The following is an 18,885-nucleotide window of genomic DNA, read 5'->3' as shown; positions in this document are numbered from 1 at the left end:
AGGTTCTCCGGGGGCTACTTAAAGGAGCTTAAATGGCCCGAGCCATATGAAAACCAGGGAAGTTTAATAAGGCCGTTTTCATGCCCAAGTCCTGCGGCTTCAGGAATTCAGGAAGCATCTGAATTTGTGGTGTTTTTTTTAAAGGTGTGTGTCTGTTTAGAATGGAATGGAATGGTCTACCCACTTATTTTTGGAATGTTCCGGTCTACCTATTTGTTTTTGGAGCGCACTGGTCTACCACTACACTGCCTTTTACCTACTGATCCGCCGTAGGGCGTCCCTTTGAAGCGCCACGGCAAGAGTTTAAACAGTTTTTTGCCGCTCTGCAACCACCGAGAGCATCGGAAACCGTTTTCAGGCAGCTTGGCCTCAATTGCCAATCTATCACCACCGAGCGGTTTACAAGGAGCGGATCGGTTCTAGCCGATCAGTTGGGAGGCTTCTTGGCTTCTCAATTTAAAGCGACGGTGTCTTGGGTTTTTTCCCCCCTCTTCTTTGTCAAGTGAGCCCTGATTTTTTTCCTTCTAGCCGATCAGCTGGGACTCGGGAGGCAGCGAATAGATTGGGGACGGGGCCAGGCAGAGGTGGTGTTTATCGGTTCTCCGAACTACTCAAAATTTCCACTACCGGTTCGCAAGAACCAGGGAGAACCGGTAACAACCTACCACTGCTCCCAACTGTGTTATTCTGTATTCTGTACCTTTCCTGCCCTGAGTGCAGCAACTGAGTTTGGTAGCAAAAAATACGATGGCTATATAAATGAGGTAGAAAGCCCTGGAGATGGAATTAAAGGGAAGATTCAGAAGTCTTGGAAAGTCTGCTGCTTGAGCTGGAGGTGGGATGAGGGCTGGACTAGAAGACCTCCAAGGTTCCTTCCAACCCTGTATTCTGTAAGTGGTTTTCCTGCTGCTGAGTGTGTTATACAAGCCAAGCGTACCGGCAGAATGAAAAAGAAAGCAGAAAAAAGCCCAAATAATTGTCGGTTGATTTTTAAAGGCAGAAAAGATCGGAGGCTTTGGCTGAAACCTTAAACTAAATTTTGGGTTGCTTAAGAGAGTTAACAGGTTCACGCTATCATCCCTGATACATTGGTTTATTTAATCATCTATCATAAATAAACGATGGCTTGTGGGTGGACGTCGCCTCAGGGAATAACCGGAGTAGCTCAAATGCATTTGAACTAGAGAGATTGAGATCTATCTGGAAAGATTCCACTGCTTCTTTCTCCAAATACTGTGGAGTGTTAAATAAATATTGTGCTCTGCCATCCATCATTTCCGACTGAGCATTATCGACTCAGATATTCATCGATCGATATAAAATATGTATGCAGGATTGTTCGGTTCGAAATATATCTTCTTGGAGAGCTTGCAAAAAAAAATAAATAAATAGGAAAGCATGAAATAATAACAAGAACGCCATATCCAAATTAACACTACAGACAAATGGAAATGCATTTGCTACGTCAAATACTTCCTGTTTTTTAATATAAATATTGGCGAAAGAGCAATCCCTCGAATGTGTTCAAACTTTAAAACATTGATTAAAAGGGATTCTTTTAAAATATGTATTTTACTGAGTAGATAAATATGTTTCTCTTTTCTTACTTATATTATGTCTCTCTTACTATTTGGTGCAATGTTCTTTTTCTGTATGTTGTAGCATTGGCTTCACTTAACGCAATTTCTTTCTAGATTTGCTTCTACAAAAGCATAGTTTTGAATTGCTCAGCAGTGACTGGACAATTGGACATACGTAGTACAGAACTTTAAAACCGATTAAACAAGCGATGACTATAAAAGTCAATTCAAAAAGCGAATTAACGTTCGAATCCCATCCCAGAACCATGTGCCACTCAGTCAAGATCAAGTTATATAATCACCTGGCCATAGCAGAATCATGAAGTCCTGGTCCCAGATTTTGATAATAATTTTTAAAAAAACTCTTGTGGTTGTGTTGTTTGTTGAGACCTTCTGCACAGGACCTGGCATTGGTTCTTGTGGAAAACTGGCTGCCTGTTCTGCCCCAGCTACGGACCCCAAAGAACGCAGCACACACACAAAGTCTGTACAAACCTTAGTTTACTAAAATAACTCAGTCTTTTTCAAACAAAGGCTGTTAATAAACTTTCTTAACAGCCTACAAGAAACCAAAGAATAAATAATCGTAATCTTACTATGGTTGGCAGAAAGCCCAGAAGCAATTTGCAGAGAACTAAGATCCGGACGCGAAGGAGAGTGAACGAAGTTGTTCCCTGCAAAGTGCTTCAGTCGGCGTTCCTCCTTAAATAGGCTAAGGGAGTGGCCAATTAGCCCCAAGCCTTAGTCTCGAGGAGACCTTCTCCTGAGGAGCCACTCCTGCCTTTTGGCAGCTCTGCACGCCCGTGCATCTGGAAGAGGCTTCTCCTCTTCTTCCTCTTCACTTATGGGAGCTTCTGGAGCTTCTGAAGGCTCTGGCTGAATCCCTGCCTCTGGCACCACATCTTCTCCAGCCTCCTCACTGTCCGACTCGAGTGCCAACTGTACAGGCGGCTGGCGCAGCACCACACCAGCCTCCTCGCTGTCAGAATCAGCTACTAGCTGCACAGGCCGCTGACGGGCCACAACACTGCCCTTGGGATCTCTCTGCTGTTGTTATTAAGGAGGTCCCGACAGCCTGTAAGAGATTTGAGTCTTATCTTGTTTGGTCCGTCTGCTTGGTTTTTTTGTTTTTTTTATGTTATGCTTTTAAATCTGTTTGCTTGAGCTAATCATAAAGCTGAAAATCCTTTTATTCCCCGGAGGGTTCATTGTCTCTGGATCCAAAGGAACCAATGGCTGAGATGCGCTGACTCTCACGGTAAAACATCCCTCGCAGGAATGGATGCGTAAAACAACTCCTTTCCCCCCCACATCAAACGGAATGACCGAGCAAGTATCTTTTTCTAACCTCCAAATATATCTCCGTAACCCGCTGACGGCAATGTCAGCCCAATGCCAGGGACGTCCCTGCAAAGAAGCGCTTTCATCCCTTAACCCCCCCCTCCCCCCCCAAAAAATGCATAACCTGCAAAATAATAATTGGTTGTGGATTTTTAGCCTGGTTGTATGATCGGGTGCTAAACGAATGAGATGCGAATCGAAGGATCGTTGGCTGATTTCCCCCCTATATATCATTCAAGGATAGTTAAAACCAGGAAGTAATGACACCCGGGAGGGTGGGTGGAGCTTTGCTCCGCCATCGCTACCAGATCGCCGAACCACCGACCAAAATCGCTACCGGATCAGGCGATCCGGTCTGATCCGGGAGCATTTCACCCCTGGTTTTCATGCTAGGCTCTATCCAGTGGTGGTATTCCGATTTGGACCGAACCGGCTGAATACCATAGCCTCAGCGCTATGCTGTCCTATTTGGCTACGTTTTCGGGCGCATGTGCAAAAGGCGCACGTGAACCGGCGGTAAAAATATGTGAAACCTACCTCTGGCTCGATCCATAAAGCTTCTCTTCAGCTCATTTTCCCTGACATGACTCATCAAGCTCCATCCGAAAGAAACATGATCGGAGAGGAGCACAGACGTCGTCCCTGCTCATCCATCTCAGCTAGGAGAAACAGACACATTTTAAAGGCAATTAATACCACTTCTGCAAAATTGTCAACTTTGACTATCCAGAAAAAATGAGGAAAGCCCGAGAAGTATTAGGATGCTTTTCCACCTCGGTCTTTCTGTCCCCACCCCCCCTCTTTTTTTTTAACAGCAGGAAGAAGCTGGTATGGAGAATACAGAAAAGGCAGAAGGGAAAGGAAAGGAGGCCGGGAGAAATTACACGGAGCTGTTTAACTCTGTACACAACTCTGTGCGTGCCTTATTTAACCGTTGGTCGAATCTGGAGCTCCTTCTCCTGTCTGCCAAGGTCATTCCGCAATTGATTATAAGATATCGCATATGAGCTGCAAGAATCTAAATGGCCACTAGAGAGCAGCAATGATATCTGAGGGGAGGGGAAGAAACCTTACCTCTTTGTTGCCATCTAGTGATCAACCGCCCCAAAGGCGGTTTTTTAAAAGGCAAGTGGACTTTCTTGTTTTTTCTTGAAGACGTTTCGCTTTTCATCCCAAGAAGCTTCTTCAGTTCTGACTGAACGGTGGAGAATGGAAGGGTTTCAGCAGGTTCAGTGACTCTCAGAAAGAGTACTAATGACCAGAGGACTGCAAGGAATATAAATCCTTCCATTCTCCGGTCAGAACTGAAGAAGCTTCTCAGGTGAGAAGTGAAGCATCTTCAAGGAAAGAAAGGAAGAAAGACATTCCAGTTGCCTTTTGAAAAAGCACCTTTGGGACAATCATGACGTGAAGATTTTTCACAGACATCTAACAATCATCTGGAGTTTTGTCAATATCTACTCGACCGTGCCGTTCTTCATGACGGCTTTTACTTATTTAACAAATAGAATAGAAGAATAAACACAAAAAGAAAACGCAAAAAGAAGAAAAAAAAAGAGAAAGCAATGCAGCTAGAAGTGGAACTGTATATTGTATAATTAAATGTGATTAATAAATAATTATTGTTTTATGATTTGATACGGCTTCTATTGCTTTGCTTTGCTGTTTTTTAACACTGCTTCTTAATTGTTTCTGAGCAACCCAGAATCTTTGGTACAGATGGGCAGTTATATAAGTTCAATTAATAATTGATTAATATATACTCAATGAACGCATAATTGCTAAAATGTATACACTCTTGTTGAAACTTGAAACCGGGGAAGAACAAGTGAAAAAAGATACGATAAAAGATGGACTAAGAACTACGGTTACAACATATGGCTGGGACAGTGGTCGAACACGTGAAGGGATCGAAATCCCCACCAGATTATAATTTTAAAATAACGTTTATAAATTGATGTATTGCTGGTAAATGACTCCAGAAATGACGCTAAATGACTCTAGGTCGTATGAAAGTACTTCAAATTTATGTTGGAAATGTGGACAATGTGAAGGGTCATTTTATCGTGCCTGGTGGAATTGCAAAAACAGGGCAGAAAATTTGGGGTTGCAATACATAAAATGCAAATAATTTTAAAGATTCATATTTGACCTAAAGGCAGAACTTGTTTCACTGAGACCAATGGACAGAAAATGTTAAAAAAGGGGTTTCTACTTGGGTACGTCTAGTCCAAGGGTCTGCAACCTTAAATACTCAAAGAGCCATTTGGACCCATTTCCCACAGAAAAGGAAACACCGGGAGCCACAAAACCTGGGTGGGCGTGGCCAACTCAATGTCACTCACTTCCACCAGTCACATGACTCCCGCCCCTAGCCACGCCTACTCAGCTGGTCATTAGGGCAGAGAACCAGTTGGTAAAAAACACCGGGAACCACAAAATCCTTTTGACATCTCTCTCCCTCCTCCCTTCCTCCCCTCTCCCTCTCTCTCTGTATCTCTCTATGTCTCTCTCTCCCCACCTCTCTCTGTATCTCTCTCCCTCTGCCCTGCTTACTACCAAGAGGTAGCATGTAAGAATATGGTTTCTGTTTTTATTCGCTGCAGGGCAGTGGTGGGTTCCTCCCGGTTCAGTCCGGTTCGGCCGAGCCGGTAGCGGTGATGATATGACGTCACCGAACCGGTTCTCCCCCACCCCCCGCCCTCCCACATTATTCTTACCTTTTATTTGGTCCCACCCCCAATCTATTGCTGTCTCCTGAGTCCCAGCTGATGACTAGAGGGAAAAAAACTGTTTAAACTCTTGCCGCGGGGCTTCAAAGGGCCGCCCTACAGCTGATCAGTGTTAAAAGCAAACAAATGAGTCGGGTCGTAAGTGCGAGGACTGGTTGTAAGTGCGAGGACCTTCCAGAAATGACTCTGACCAGCTAGCCACGCCTACCTAGTCACATGACCTCCAAGCCACACCCACAAAATAAGCCACGCCCACAGAACTGGTAGTAAAAACATTTAGAACCCATCCCTGCTGCGGGGCCATTGGAACAGCTGGCTCCAGCCAACGGATGGACAGCAATAATCTTGAACATAATATGGAGAAAGGTCTTCTTATTGTCTAGTCAAAAAACACATTTTTCTCCATAGGAAAGAGCCTTTATTAGCTATTAACCAAGGTTACTGGCCTTCAAATGAAACCATCTGCTGCTCTGGCCCCATCGCCTTCCTCGGCTTTCGGTAGAAAGGAAGAGCTTTCGAAGACACATTTGGCAGTTTCAGATCTGTCCTTTCCATTTTTCAAAGGCGACAACCACAACACGACACTCAGCCTCCCTTCAGCTCCTAGTGACGGCTGGAAGCTCATTTATCAAACTTCACCCGCCATTATCCGCAAGAAATGGAGCGATCCGTCTTCGGGCTCGCCAGATTAGAAGAAGACCGCCGTCTTCTGATCGGCAGCCGCCTGGAACCGAACTAATAAGGTGGGATGAAAGAGAAAAGGGCCTGTGTGTAAATTTTAAAGAACTGGTTGAACGCCGGGAGCTAGAAGCTAGAAATCTCTTATTTTCGGTCTTGCCTCATTATGAGAACTTAGAAAACGGCGTAGAATCATAGAGTTGGGATCAGGGGTGAAATCCAGCAGGTTCCGGAGAACCGGTAGCGGAACTTTCGAGCCGTTCAGAGAACCGGCAAATGCCATCTCTGGCTGGCACCAAAGTGGGGTGGGAATGGAGATTTTGCAATATCCTTCCCCCAGGAGTGGGGAGGGAATGGGGATTTTGCAGTATCCTTCCCCTGCCACGCCCACCAAGCCACACCCACCAAGCCACACCACGCCCACCAAACCACACCCACAGAACCGGTAGTAAAAAAAAAATTGGATTTCACCACTGCTCCACAGAAAGTCTTACAACTTTCTTTTGGCCACCTTTGTTAAATGAATCACTGCAGTTGATAAAATTAGCAACACGGTGGTTAAGGGAACGTGGCTTCCTCGTTTGACTTTGCTTGTCAGAAGGTCGCAAAAGGGCACTGCAACCGTCATTAATGTGAGACAGTTGCCAAAATTCAGCTGTCTGAATTTTGATCGTGTGATGAGGGGGATGCTGCAATGGTCATAAGCGTGAAAAATGGTCGTAAGTCATTTTTTTCAGTGCCGTTGTAACTTTGAACGTTACTAAGTGAACAGTTGTAAGTTGAAGACTAATTAGGTAATTAACTCACTCACTCTAGAGCTAAGGGGAAATTTCTGACAGCAAGAACAATTAAGCCGTGGGACGGCTTGCCATCAGAAGTTATGGATGCTCTATCACTGGAGGCTTTTAAGAAGAGATTAGACAATCCTTTGTCTGAAATGATAAGACAGTCTCCTGCCTGAGTAGTGGGGTTTGACTAGAAGACCTCCAAGGTCCCTAGAATCAAGCCTGTGATATCTATTTCCCAGGCTGTCTTTTTCTCAAAAAAAAAAAGCAGCTTTCAGTTTGTGACCCCAATTCTTCCAGGCTGTTCTCTTTAGAGAGACTTCTGAAGCCTCTCTAAAAAAAAAAAAAAAAAACATCTGAACTTTTCTTTTTCTTTGATGAGCCTGTAAAGTTTCACGCGGAAGCTTTTTCTCCTTGGCGAGGACTTCCAACTCTGGGAGCCCTGCAGAATTTTATCTCGTGACCTCCATTGTTCAAAGACTTTCCTTCTGCCGTCACTCAAGGGCGAGGAGAAATCGATAGGCAACAATATCCAAAAGGAAACACGTTGGCACAAGGTTTGCGACACGCGACACGATGCGCCTTGAATTTTGTTTTTGTTTTTTTCCGCAAGGAGGGAGAGGGGGCTGCAGATTTTTACGCCCTGCATTAAATCGGTTCCTCTCATCAAGGGGTGGAAAGCAAAAGCGTCAAAAATTTTAGCAAGGGGTTCTCTGCCCGGTTGCTGGGTGGGCGTGGCTATGGTGGGTGTGGCCTAGTCGGCCTCCTGCACCACGATGGGGGGTGGGCTTTTGGCCCTCCCCGGGCTCCAGAGGCTTTCCTCGAGCCTCCAGGAGGACGAAAACGGCCTCCCCAGGCTCTGGAGGCCCTCTGGAGGCTGGAAACGAGAGGAGAGGAGAGGAGAGGAGAGGAGAGGAGAGGAGAGGAGAGGAGAGGAGAGGAGAGGACAGTGGAGTGGAGGAAGGAAACGAAGGGAAGGGGAAGGGATGGGGAAGGAAAGAAAAGGAAAAGAAAGGGAAGGAAAGGAAAGGAAAGGAAAAGAAAAGAAAAGAAGAAGGGAAGGGAAGGGAAGGGAAGGGAAGGGAAGGGAAGGAAAGGAAAGGAAAGGAAAGGAAAGGAAAGGAAAGGAAAGGAAAGGAAAGGAAAGGAAAAGAAAAGAAGAAGGGAAGGGAAGGGAAGGAAAAGAAAGGAAAGGAAAGGAAAGGAAAGGAAAGGAAAGGAAAGGAAAGGAAAGGAAAGGAAAGGAAAGGAAAGGAAAGGAAAGGAAAGGAAAGGAAAGGAAAGGATTCTTGACTATCTAAATTCTGCATGTTTTTCATTCTTTCCGTCCATTGGCTGATGAGTTTATGGAGACAGAATAGCGTATTAAGGTTTGCAAAGATGATGGTCATTTTTGAACAGATGGTCTAATAATGCCTTGACTATAAAGGCATGTCTATGAATGTCACCGGATTCACCCAGAACGCAATTAACCAAGTTAACGGAGCATACTAAATGCTAAACCCTGTTTAGCAAAACACACATCACCCAGAAACGGAACTAACCATTATTTTGGATCTGCATCGTATGGCAGATGTATATAAACGCATCCCCATCAGCACACAACCCAATCAGAAAAATGAAAATCAGAAAAATGAAAATACTTTTCACCTTTTCCAAGGTGAAAAGTATGCAACTTTACCTGTTGTTAAGCCAGCCTCTCCTGGCTAAGGATGATTGGATTTGGAGTCCAAGCATATAGAGAGCAGCAGGATACCAAATAACAAGAGTAACAAAATTGGATGGGACCTTGGAGGTCCTCTAGTCCAACCCCCTCCTGCTCAAGCAGGAGAACCTATATCATATATTTATACACAGGGAGAAAGAGAGAGAGAGAGAGAGAGAGAGATAGGGAGAGAGACATATACACATATACATATTATATGTATTATAAATCACCTTCTTTTAACAACCCCATAATCCAGTGGGGAAATCCAAATTTTTTTACTACCGGTTCTGTGGGCGTGGCTTGGTGGGCGTGGCTTGGTGGGCATAGCAGGGAAGGATACTGCAAAATCCCCATTCCCACCCCACTCTGGGGCCAGCCAGAGGTGGTATTTGCCGGTTCTCCGAACTACTCAAAATTTCCACTACCGGTTCTCCGTTCTCCAGAACCTGTCAGAACCTGCTGGATTTCACCCCTGCCATAATCCCTTGCTGGGTGGAGTCTGGGCAACTGAATGGAGTGTTTACTGGCCAGATGCCCTTCCTGTCACCAGTGCGGAGTTTTGTTCAGCAGAGATATTCTCATTGTGCCCAGAGAGAGAAATATCTGCCTCTACCTAGGATCGAACTGGCAGCTTCCCGATTAGGAGGCTCCACCTCTAGGCCACCGCACCACTCATATTATATGTATTTGATATATTCATATTTTACAATACAGGTAGTCCTCAATTTACAACAGTTTAGTTAGAGCCTGTTCAAAGTTACCACGGCACTAAAAAAAAGTGACTTATAACCATTTTTCACACATACGACTGTTACAGCATCACAGGAGGAAAAATTGATCACACAAAAAGAAAAAAACAGACAGTCCAGTTGCCTCCTGAAGGAAGAAAACCTCAGAGGCTCTTCAGACAAACACAGCCATTATACCAGAATCTGGTTATAATAATAATAATAATTAATAATAATAATAATAATAATAATAATAATAATAATAATAATAATAATAATAATAATAATAATTATAATATAATATAATATAATATAATATAATATAATATAATATAATATAATATAATATAATATAATATAATATAATATAATATAATATAATATAATATAATATAATATAATAATATAACCAGAATCTCTGCAGGGTTGTTTTTTTTTTTTGGTTTTTTTTAAATTTGATTTATATGCCGCCCTTCTCCGGAGACTCAGGGCGGCTTACAATGCGTTAAGCAATAGCCTTCATCCTTTTATATATTTATACAAAGTCAGCTTATTGCCCCCACAAACTGGGTCCTCAATTTACCCACCTTAGAAAGGATGGAAGGCTGAGTCAACCTTGAGCCTTGGCGAGATTCGAACCTGCAGTAATTGCAGGCAGCTGGTCTTAATAACAGGGTGCTTTAGACCACTGTACTACCAAGGTGTCATCTTGTCTCCTTTTCATATTCAACCTAGAAAAATGTTTGTTTTCGCTTTACCCAGAATTCAAACGCTCTTCGTGAAGGGCTCGGCTTAATCCGAGGGTGTAAATTGCTGAGTAAATGAACAGCGCAGTCTCAATTAGGATTAATGTCATTAACAGGCAGAGCTCTAAAGATCCTGTCGGGCTCCTTTGTCACGGCGGACGCGGTCCGTGCAAACGATTGAATAACATATGTGCATGTTTAGCTTCGAAACCCGGTTGCTGGATCTCGGGAACTCAGAAGCAGACTTCAAACATCAGGGAGAAGATGTTCCCAGGGTTTCTCAACTCGCAGGATTCGTTTTTTTTCCCCCGCCATGGATATGTGTACATTTGAACTAGACTGTGATGTTTCTCTGTGTAATGTACTTGTGTGTACGAAAGTTGCCAACTTTCGGTGGGCCCAAAAATCAGATGGCCGGCGTGTGCATGAGCACCGGAGCTGAGCTCGCATGCCCACTGATATGGCTATGCGTTCCACTTGTGGGACTGGAAGTTGGCAAACGGGCTTCTTCTGGCCTCCGGCGGGGGGGGGAGGCCATTTTTGCCCTACCCAGACTCCTAGAGAGGCTCTGGAGGCTGGGGACAGCAAAAAATGGGCCTTCCAGTCCCATCGGAAGTTGGCATATGGGCCGTTTCTGGCCTCCGGGAGGGTGGGGAAGGCTGTTTTCGCCCTCCCCAGACTCCTAGAAAGGGTCTGGAGCCAGGTGAGAGAGAAAAACAGGCCTATGGGCCATTGCGTGCCAGGAGCGTGGGGGCAGGGCACATAGAATTATGGGTGTGGGCATGCACGTGACACACACACACACCCCGCATCCCCAGCACGCGATTGGCAAAAAGGTTAGCCATCATTGCACTAGACCAAACGGCCGTGTGCCACCGCAAAACCTGTGCTATTTTGTTCGCAGGATCCTTCTCTCTTCTCTGGCTGCTTATACATGAAATTAGGTCAGGCTATTCTTCTTCTTTGAATCTTTTTTCTTCTCAGAAACCCACAGACATCGCTCTCGCCTCTCCCCGTTGTTCCCCAGCATCCAAAAGAAAATAAAATAACATCCCCCCCACACACACACACAAGTGAATTTTTGGCTTTGGTTTGCTTGCGTTCAAAATCTTCAATCTCTCCGGCAAAGGAGGGGAAGTCCAGCTGTTCACTTTGGATGAATTGAATTCCCCAGGTGAGCAGATTGTGCATCCGAGATCCCTCTCTCTTTCCCCACCCCCCAAAAAAACAAACCCTAAGTGGAATGGTAAGAGGAGTCAGAAAAGACAGCCGACACACAAGAAGGTAAACACCAGTTATCGGCGGCGCATTCGTTCAATGACCCACATGGAAATCGGGAGTCTGGGATTTGCGTGGTACAGCAGCGCAAACAAGACCGGGAGCTGCTAGTGTTTTTCTGTGTCCGAGGCTTTCATGGCTCATTAAAGTGCAAATATTAGAAGAACCATTTACGACATTTTTGCTGGCTCATGAAAATCTTGCCATCTCCTGCCTTGCCCTGAAGCTTGGAAGGATGAGACAGGAGAAGGGGGGAAAAAATGGAGGAATGGAAGAGGCATTGTGCATTTTCTGGGAAGAAGAATGTCAAGAGTATATTCATTAACTGGAATAGGACATGGTAACAAAGTCAGTCAATTGAGGGCTATTTGGGAGCTGAGAAAGACAGGAGCCAGGGCGTGTCTTAGTCTGCAGCTTCTGAGTCTGTGCAGAGAAAAATGAAACTAGTCTCTCTGTACTGTGTGTGTGTGAACTTGTCTGCTGATCTGAACTGAAACTGTTCTCTGCTGTTGGTATTGTATGTACTGTATATATATATATTGGTATATATGTTTTCGTAGATTTTCACAGGTTGAGGTATGCAAGTTTTGGTGTATTTGGGTCTTTTCCCGTGTAAGATTGAGAGCATCTTGGCGACGTTTTAATGAGGTCCCACTCGTCATCTTCAGGCTGGTGTTTTCAGCTTCGTGCTCTTTTCCTCGCACAAGCACGAAGCCGAAGACACCAGCCTGAAGATGACGAGTGGGACCTCATTAAAACGTCGCCAAGATGCTCTCAATTTTACATGGGAAAAGATCTGAATACACCAAAACTTGCATTGGTATGTATGTGTCTGTGTGTAGAAGCAGACATCCTGCAAGCTCCGGAACTTAAAATTTTTTTAAATTTTAAAATAATTAAAATTTTATTTTACTAAGCTTTCGTCAGCCATCTGTTGACATCATCAGAGTATTAAACTACCATTAACCTCAATGACAGAAATTTAGGGCTCAACTGTGGTCGTACGTCGAGGACTACCTGTAACTTGGAAAATTATATATTTCTCATACAAACATCTCCACGGCAGTATTTTTTTTTTTTTAAATGCTATTCCGAAACCTCCCATGGCTGCCACTGAAGCCTTTTGATAAGAGGCGGGTGGGCGGATGAATGGATGGAGACAAAGAGAGCCGGAGGACACAGGACAGAAAGTAAGGCGGTGTTTGAACTCAGCGGGAGTTTCGAAGAGCCAATGATGAGGACATTACATGATCCGGGTTTAAACGGGGTCACATTGATGTGGCTAAACCTGTCCCTATCATCATCCTTTTCAGCCATCGTTCCTTTCTGCTTCCTCCGTTTATGTGATGCTTTTTCCCCACTGAATAAAAGGCATAAATTTGGTCGATGAATTCCATCAAAATGGGGAAGAGATTTAAAAGGGCAGTAGGAAGAGCAGCCGTGTCAGGGAAGTGGGCCAGGGTGCAATTGAAACAAGACACTGGACCAATCAATCCATCTTCAGAACTGCCAATCTCTTAGATCGGGGTGCCCATCCTTGGCAACGATAAGATCTGTGGACCTCAACTCCCAGAATTCCCCAGCCAGCACAGCTGAGAGTTTGAAACCCAAAAGTCTTATAGTTGCCAAGGATGGACAACCCTGCCTTCGATTATTACAGGTAGTTCTCAACTTACGACCACAATTGTGGCCAAGCATGACACTTGCTAAGTGAGTTTTATGTGACCCCATTTTTATGGCCTTTCTTGCCACTGCAGCATGTTTCATGCGCAATGTGCGTGCACACTCAAAAAGGCAGAAAGAGAGACACAGGAAGAGACCACAAACCATTTTTTTTTCCCCTTAAAAAGAAAAAGATAACCGCCGGGCAGCTTGAAAAATAGCGGAGACTTTAATAAAAAGAGAGAATGTCTCGCAGAAGTATTATACAAACATTACATTTCAAAACGACCGAAGTTCAAAGGGCTGAGAAGCCGAAGAGAAATGGATCGTATGCAAAGATCCTCCCTGTAGTTAGAATGGCATGTATAACCCCGCCTGATAAGATAGATATACTGTATATATATATATATATATATATTTTCAGGCAGTATGAAGCCATTACAGTATTGTGCTCAGTTTACTTTTGAAAAAGCAGGATTTCCAACCGTCGACGTTGAATAGAAAAAAAAATGTATAAAAGACATGCTATCAAAATGTTTTAAAATCCCAGAGGGCAGGAAGACGGCCTCTGAGGGATGGGATTCACTTTAGGGCAGGCGGGCAGGGTGTCCGACTTTTGAAGATCTGTGGATCTTCAAATTCTGGGAATTCAACTCCCAGAATTCCCCAGCCAGCTATGTTGGGAGTTGAAGTCTACCAGTCTTTAAAAGTTGCCAACGTTGGACGTCCCTACATTAGGACTTTAAAACTCCATCCGCCCATTTAAAATTCCCTCGATCCTCATTTACCAATCTCCCGAAATTAAAACGACAGGCCTTAAAATGTGATTCTTTTGGGGAGGGAGGATACGCCAAGCCTGAATTCCCCAACCCAGGGATGAAATTTGACCAGCTCGGACCAGTTCAGGCGAACTGGTAGGGGACAATTTGAATCGGTTCGCCGAACCAGTAAAAACCACTCATGGTTGGCCCCGCTCATGCCCACCTGGTCACCGCTCACTCCTTCCAGTGGCTCGCTCACCCCTTTCAGCCGCTCAACCAGCCCACCCAGTCAGGCCCTATAGGGTGAGATTGTTCTCGCTCCATTCACAGTGGAGGCGCTGCTCCTTTTATGGTCCCCCCAGGCTCCCTCCCTCCCGGGGACTACCTTAAAGGGACAGGCTGCAGCAGCTCCGCTGTGAATGGAGCGAGAGAAGTTCGGCTTCCCTCTGCCACAGCATTCACTATGAGCCCTTCTCGTGCTCATAGACACATTTTTTTCCTACCGGATTCTGTGGGCATTGGTTGGTGGGGGGCGGTCGTGTGACTGAGTGGCCGTAAGTGACATCAAGTTGGCCATGCCCACTCAGTCACAGGACCCACCATCACCAAGCCATGCCCACAGAACCGGTAGGGGGAAAAAATTGCATGTCACCACTGCCCCAACCAATCTCCTGTGCTTGGATTCCAGGATCAAGGAAAACCCCTTCGAAGTCCACTGGAATCCCGCTGAAACTGAGAATCTTTGCAAGCCCTTAAATTCTGCTTTGTGGAAGCAGAGACTTTCCAGGAGAGCTCGCAAACTCCAAACATGTTGTGGGCGGTCAAGAAAGGAACTTTGCTCTGTGCCTCAAACAGAAAAGCCGTATTCTCAGACCCGGAGGAAGAGGTGCCGAGAGAAGGAATTAAAAAAATACGGAATCCGGCCTCCTGCAGGAGGAGCATCATCCGAGTCACAACCCATACAAAACACGGAGCGAAAAAGAGAGAAAAAGGAGGAAGAAAGCTAAAATTATTGACTCTAAAGAGATTATAAAGATCTACAAGGATTCACGCTGAAACTTTTCCAGCAACTGAAGGCCTCGAGTCGCCGCACCCGTCGAGGGAAGCCGCTCTTGCGACTCTTGGCTCGGAAGAAGCAATGCAACTCGGTTTATGGCTGCACCTCCCAATGAAAAAGGCTGTCCCAGGAGCAACGTCTTCTCCTAGAGTTCTTCGAAGAAGGCCACCCGGGACTTGGTGCTCTGTAAGGTGAGCTGAGAAGACAAAAAAGAAAACGTGGTTAGTTAGGAGCCGAAGGTGGCTTGCCTCGGCATCTTTGCCCAAGGACGGCTTCCATTGTGGCTCATTCGGGCTCTCGAGAACGAGAAGAGAAAGTCCAGCTGAAAAGTTCACTCGTAAACTGTGGTTTATGGAGAAATGTGTCCTCAGCCAAAAACAGGCCGTGGATAGAACGTAAGAGGGGTCCTTGGTGCTCTCTGAGCTTGGTTGTTTTCTTCCAGATGTTTCATGACCCAGCTAGGTAACATCATCAGTGCTAGGAGGACTGTGGGGGTCTCTGAGCTTGGTTGTTTTCTTGCAGAAATTTCATGACCCAAACTAGGTAGCCTCATCAGCGCTAGAAGAGAATGGGGTTCAAGGAAAGGAGGAGAAGGAAAGGGAAGGAGGAGGAGGAGGAGATGGTGAGTTCTAGTCCCGCCTTAGACATGAAAGACAGCTGGGGGACTTTGAGCCAATCACCAGGAGACTGTGAATTCTAGTTCTATCGGTACTATAGGCCTGAAAGCTGGCTGGGTGACTTTGGGCCACTCACCAGGAGACTGGGAGTTCTAGTCTCTCCTTAGGCATGAAAGCCAACTGGGTGACTTTGGGCCAATCACCAGGAGATGGCGAATTCTAGTCCTGCCTTAGGCATGAAAACTGGCTGGGTGACTTTGAGCCAGTCGTTCTCTCTCAGCCCAACTCCTCCTCACAGGGTTGTCGTGGTGGGGAAAATAGGAGGAAGGAGACTTATGTAGGTTTCCCGCCTCGAAGTACTCATACAGTAAAGCAAGAAAGGTGGGATAAAAATCAAATCCATAAATAAATAGGTGTCCCTGTCAAGAATGAAGAGCAAGCGGAGAGACCCCTTCCCCAGCATAGACCCAGTGGGGTGTTTCTTTAAAACAAGGCCTCGTTCTCCCACCATACATACATACACACACCCCTCAAAGCTCAAGGGATAGATGGCTGCGCCCCCCCTCAAGCTCACCGAGCGCATTCCAGCCTCTGCAAAGCTATTTGAGATCCTCCAGCCAGCCAGATAACAGCCCACTCAAACCCCCCCCACCCACCCTCCAGTTTTCTTTCTCCTTTTCTGTTGGCCGGGCTCCCCCACCTCCTCTCCCTGTCTAAAAAGACAATGAATCATCCCTGGATGGACAATTCGCTGAAATATTTATGGTTACCGAACCCTGGAGGGACAGGATTGAACGCCAGAGCTCCGAGCTGCAAAAGCTCACCGGGGAGCCAAACCAGACAACTCATTTTCATTCGGTCATCCTTGTGTGGACGGACACACACAGTCCTTGACAGGAGAGGAAAAAGGAAGAGGGGCTTTTGACTGGCCCCTTGAAAAATGAACCGCTGCCAATACTAAGCGGGGGTCTATTTTTCTTGGGAGTTGCATAATACAATGGTCCATAAACTACCCAACCGCTTTGAGGACAGGAGAGGCTAAGCTACCCCCCAAAACAATAAAAAGTCAAAAAGCAATCAAACTGCAAATACAGCTCCTTGGTCTTTTACTGATTAAGGAGCCGCCGGAGGCGAAAACCTGCAAAGAACGTTTGCAGGAAATGAAAAGAAAGACCAGACATGATAGCAGTGTAACATTGTATTGCTAACTAGGGCATACAAAACCTTTGCCAGACCAATTCTCGAATACAGCTTGTCTGCCTGGAATCCACACTGTATATCAGACATTAATACGTTTAACCGGGTACCTCTGGATTAGCACGAGAAGAGTAATTCACTCCTCTATTCACAATAGAATCCCTTATGCCACCAGGCTTGAAATTTTTGGCCTTGGACAATCCGAAACTACGCGCCTGCGGTCTGATCTACGCATAAAGGTAAAGATTCCCCTCGCGCATATGTGCTACTCGTTCCCGACTCTAGGGGACGGTGCTCAACTCCGTTTCAAAGCCGAAGAGCCAGCGCTGTCCGAAGACGTCTCCGTGGTCATGTGGCCGGCATGACTCAACACCAAAGGCGCACGGAACCCTGTTCCCTTCCCAACCAAAGGTGGCCCCTATTTTTTCTGCTTGCATTTTTTAACGTGCTTTCGAACTGCTAGGTTGTCAGAAGCTGGGACACGTAACGGGAGCTCACCCCGTTATGCGGCACTAGGGATTCGAACAGCTGAACTGCCAACCTTTCGATCGACAAGCTCAGCCTCTTAGCCACTGAGCCTCCATGTCCCTTTGATCTAAGCACAGTACACAAAATTGTCTGCTACAACGTCCTACCTGTCAACGACTTCTTCAGCTTCAACCTCAACAATACAGAGGCAAACAATTGAAACAAACTCAAGGTAAACCGCTCGATTGCAGGAAATACGACTTCAGCAACAGAGCGGTCAACGCCTGGAATGCTCTACCCAACTCCATTGTTACATCCTCAAATCCCCACAGCTTCAACCTTAAACTGTCTACCGTGGACCTCATCCCATTCCTAAGAGGTCCGTAAAGGGGGCGTGCATAAGCGCACCAGCGTGCCTTCCGTTCCTGTCCTACTGTCCCCATTTACTGGTACTCATTTCCTATGTTCACGTCCATGTTTCTACTTATACCTGTTTTCTTGTACATGTTTAGCAAACTAAATAAAATGAAATTAAAAAATAGAACTAAGGAGAAATTTCCTGACAGGGAGAATAATTAATAAGTGGAACAACTTGGGTTCCAGAAGTTGTGGATGCTCCAACACTGTTCATCCCTTCTGTCTGCCGCGAGAAAATTCCTACGCTGATCCAAACCCTGCCAGAGAAGCCGAATTCTCCCGTCTCTATAAATTATGGATATAATTATAAATAAATTTGCATGATTTCTCCGGCTTTGCATAATTCAGCCTTGCTTTTAATTTTATCCCAGCAGTTTGTTAAAAAGCAATAAGGTTCCGCAGCGCCAAGGCCCATAAAGCATGTGGCTTTTGCTAGGTGTGAAGTGAGGAAATTACCCAAAACACAGAATATGCCTGTGTCTCCCACCATCACCAATTGGGGAAAAAAAAAAATCTGTTGTGAAGATTTCGGCACACACAACCTGCGCTATGCTATAAATGTGACTTTAGATAAGGGAAAGAAAGAAAGAAAGAAAGAAAGAAAGAAAGAAAGAAAGAAAGAAAGAAAGAAAGAAAGAAAGAAAGAAAGAAAGAAAGAAAGAAAGAAAGAAAGAAAGAAAGAAAGAAAGAAAGAAAGAAAGAAAGAAAGAAAGAAAGAAAGAGAGAGGGAAGGAAGAGAGAGGGAAGGAAGAGAGAGGGAAGGAAGGAAGAAAAAAAGAAAGAAAGAAAGAAAGAAAGAGACAGAGAGAGAGGGAAAGAAGGAAGGAAGGAAGGAAGGAAGGAAGGAAGGAAGGAAGGAAGAAAGAAAGAAAGAAAGAAAGAAAGAAAGAAAGAAAGAAAGAAAGAAAGAAAGAAAGAAAGAAAGAAGGATTGAGAGTGGTTGGCAGTATTCCAGATTTTCCCACAAATTGGAGAAAAGCTTCCCCATATCTTATGATGAATGATTGTAACCAGTGGTGGGTTGCTACCATTTCGCCCCGGATTGGGCAAACTGATGGTGGTGGGAGGCTCCGCCCACCCACCCGGATGCTTCTGCCCACGAGCAAACCGGTAGCTACAGGTTTTGAAAC

The 18,885-nt window shown here is 45.2% G+C and overlaps 1 protein-coding gene across 4 annotated transcripts in view; it reads right to left on the bottom strand.

The window, feature by feature from the left end:
* Positions 1-13,448: 13,448 nt before the first annotated feature.
* Positions 13,449-18,885, bottom strand: part of NF2 (NF2, moesin-ezrin-radixin like (MERLIN) tumor suppressor) — a 61,557-nt gene continuing 56,120 nt past the window's right edge. For all 4 annotated transcript variants that reach the window (XM_087880466.1, XM_087880467.1, XM_060685134.2 and 1 more), the window contains one exon: positions 13,449-15,252. In XM_087880466.1, coding sequence (XP_087736592.1) covers positions 15,202-15,252 — 51 coding nt within the window. In that variant the 3' untranslated portion in view covers positions 13,449-15,201. The remainder of the gene's footprint in view (positions 15,253-18,885) is intronic.

This window comes from Pantherophis guttatus, chromosome 17 (genome assembly GCF_059756535.1).
Source record: "Pantherophis guttatus breed Tessera chromosome 17, ASM5975653v1, whole genome shotgun sequence".
NCBI lineage: Eukaryota > Metazoa > Chordata > Lepidosauria > Squamata > Colubridae > Pantherophis > Pantherophis guttatus.
Note: the sequence above shows the minus strand (reverse complement) of the source record. Positions and strands in the feature narration are given on the sequence as shown.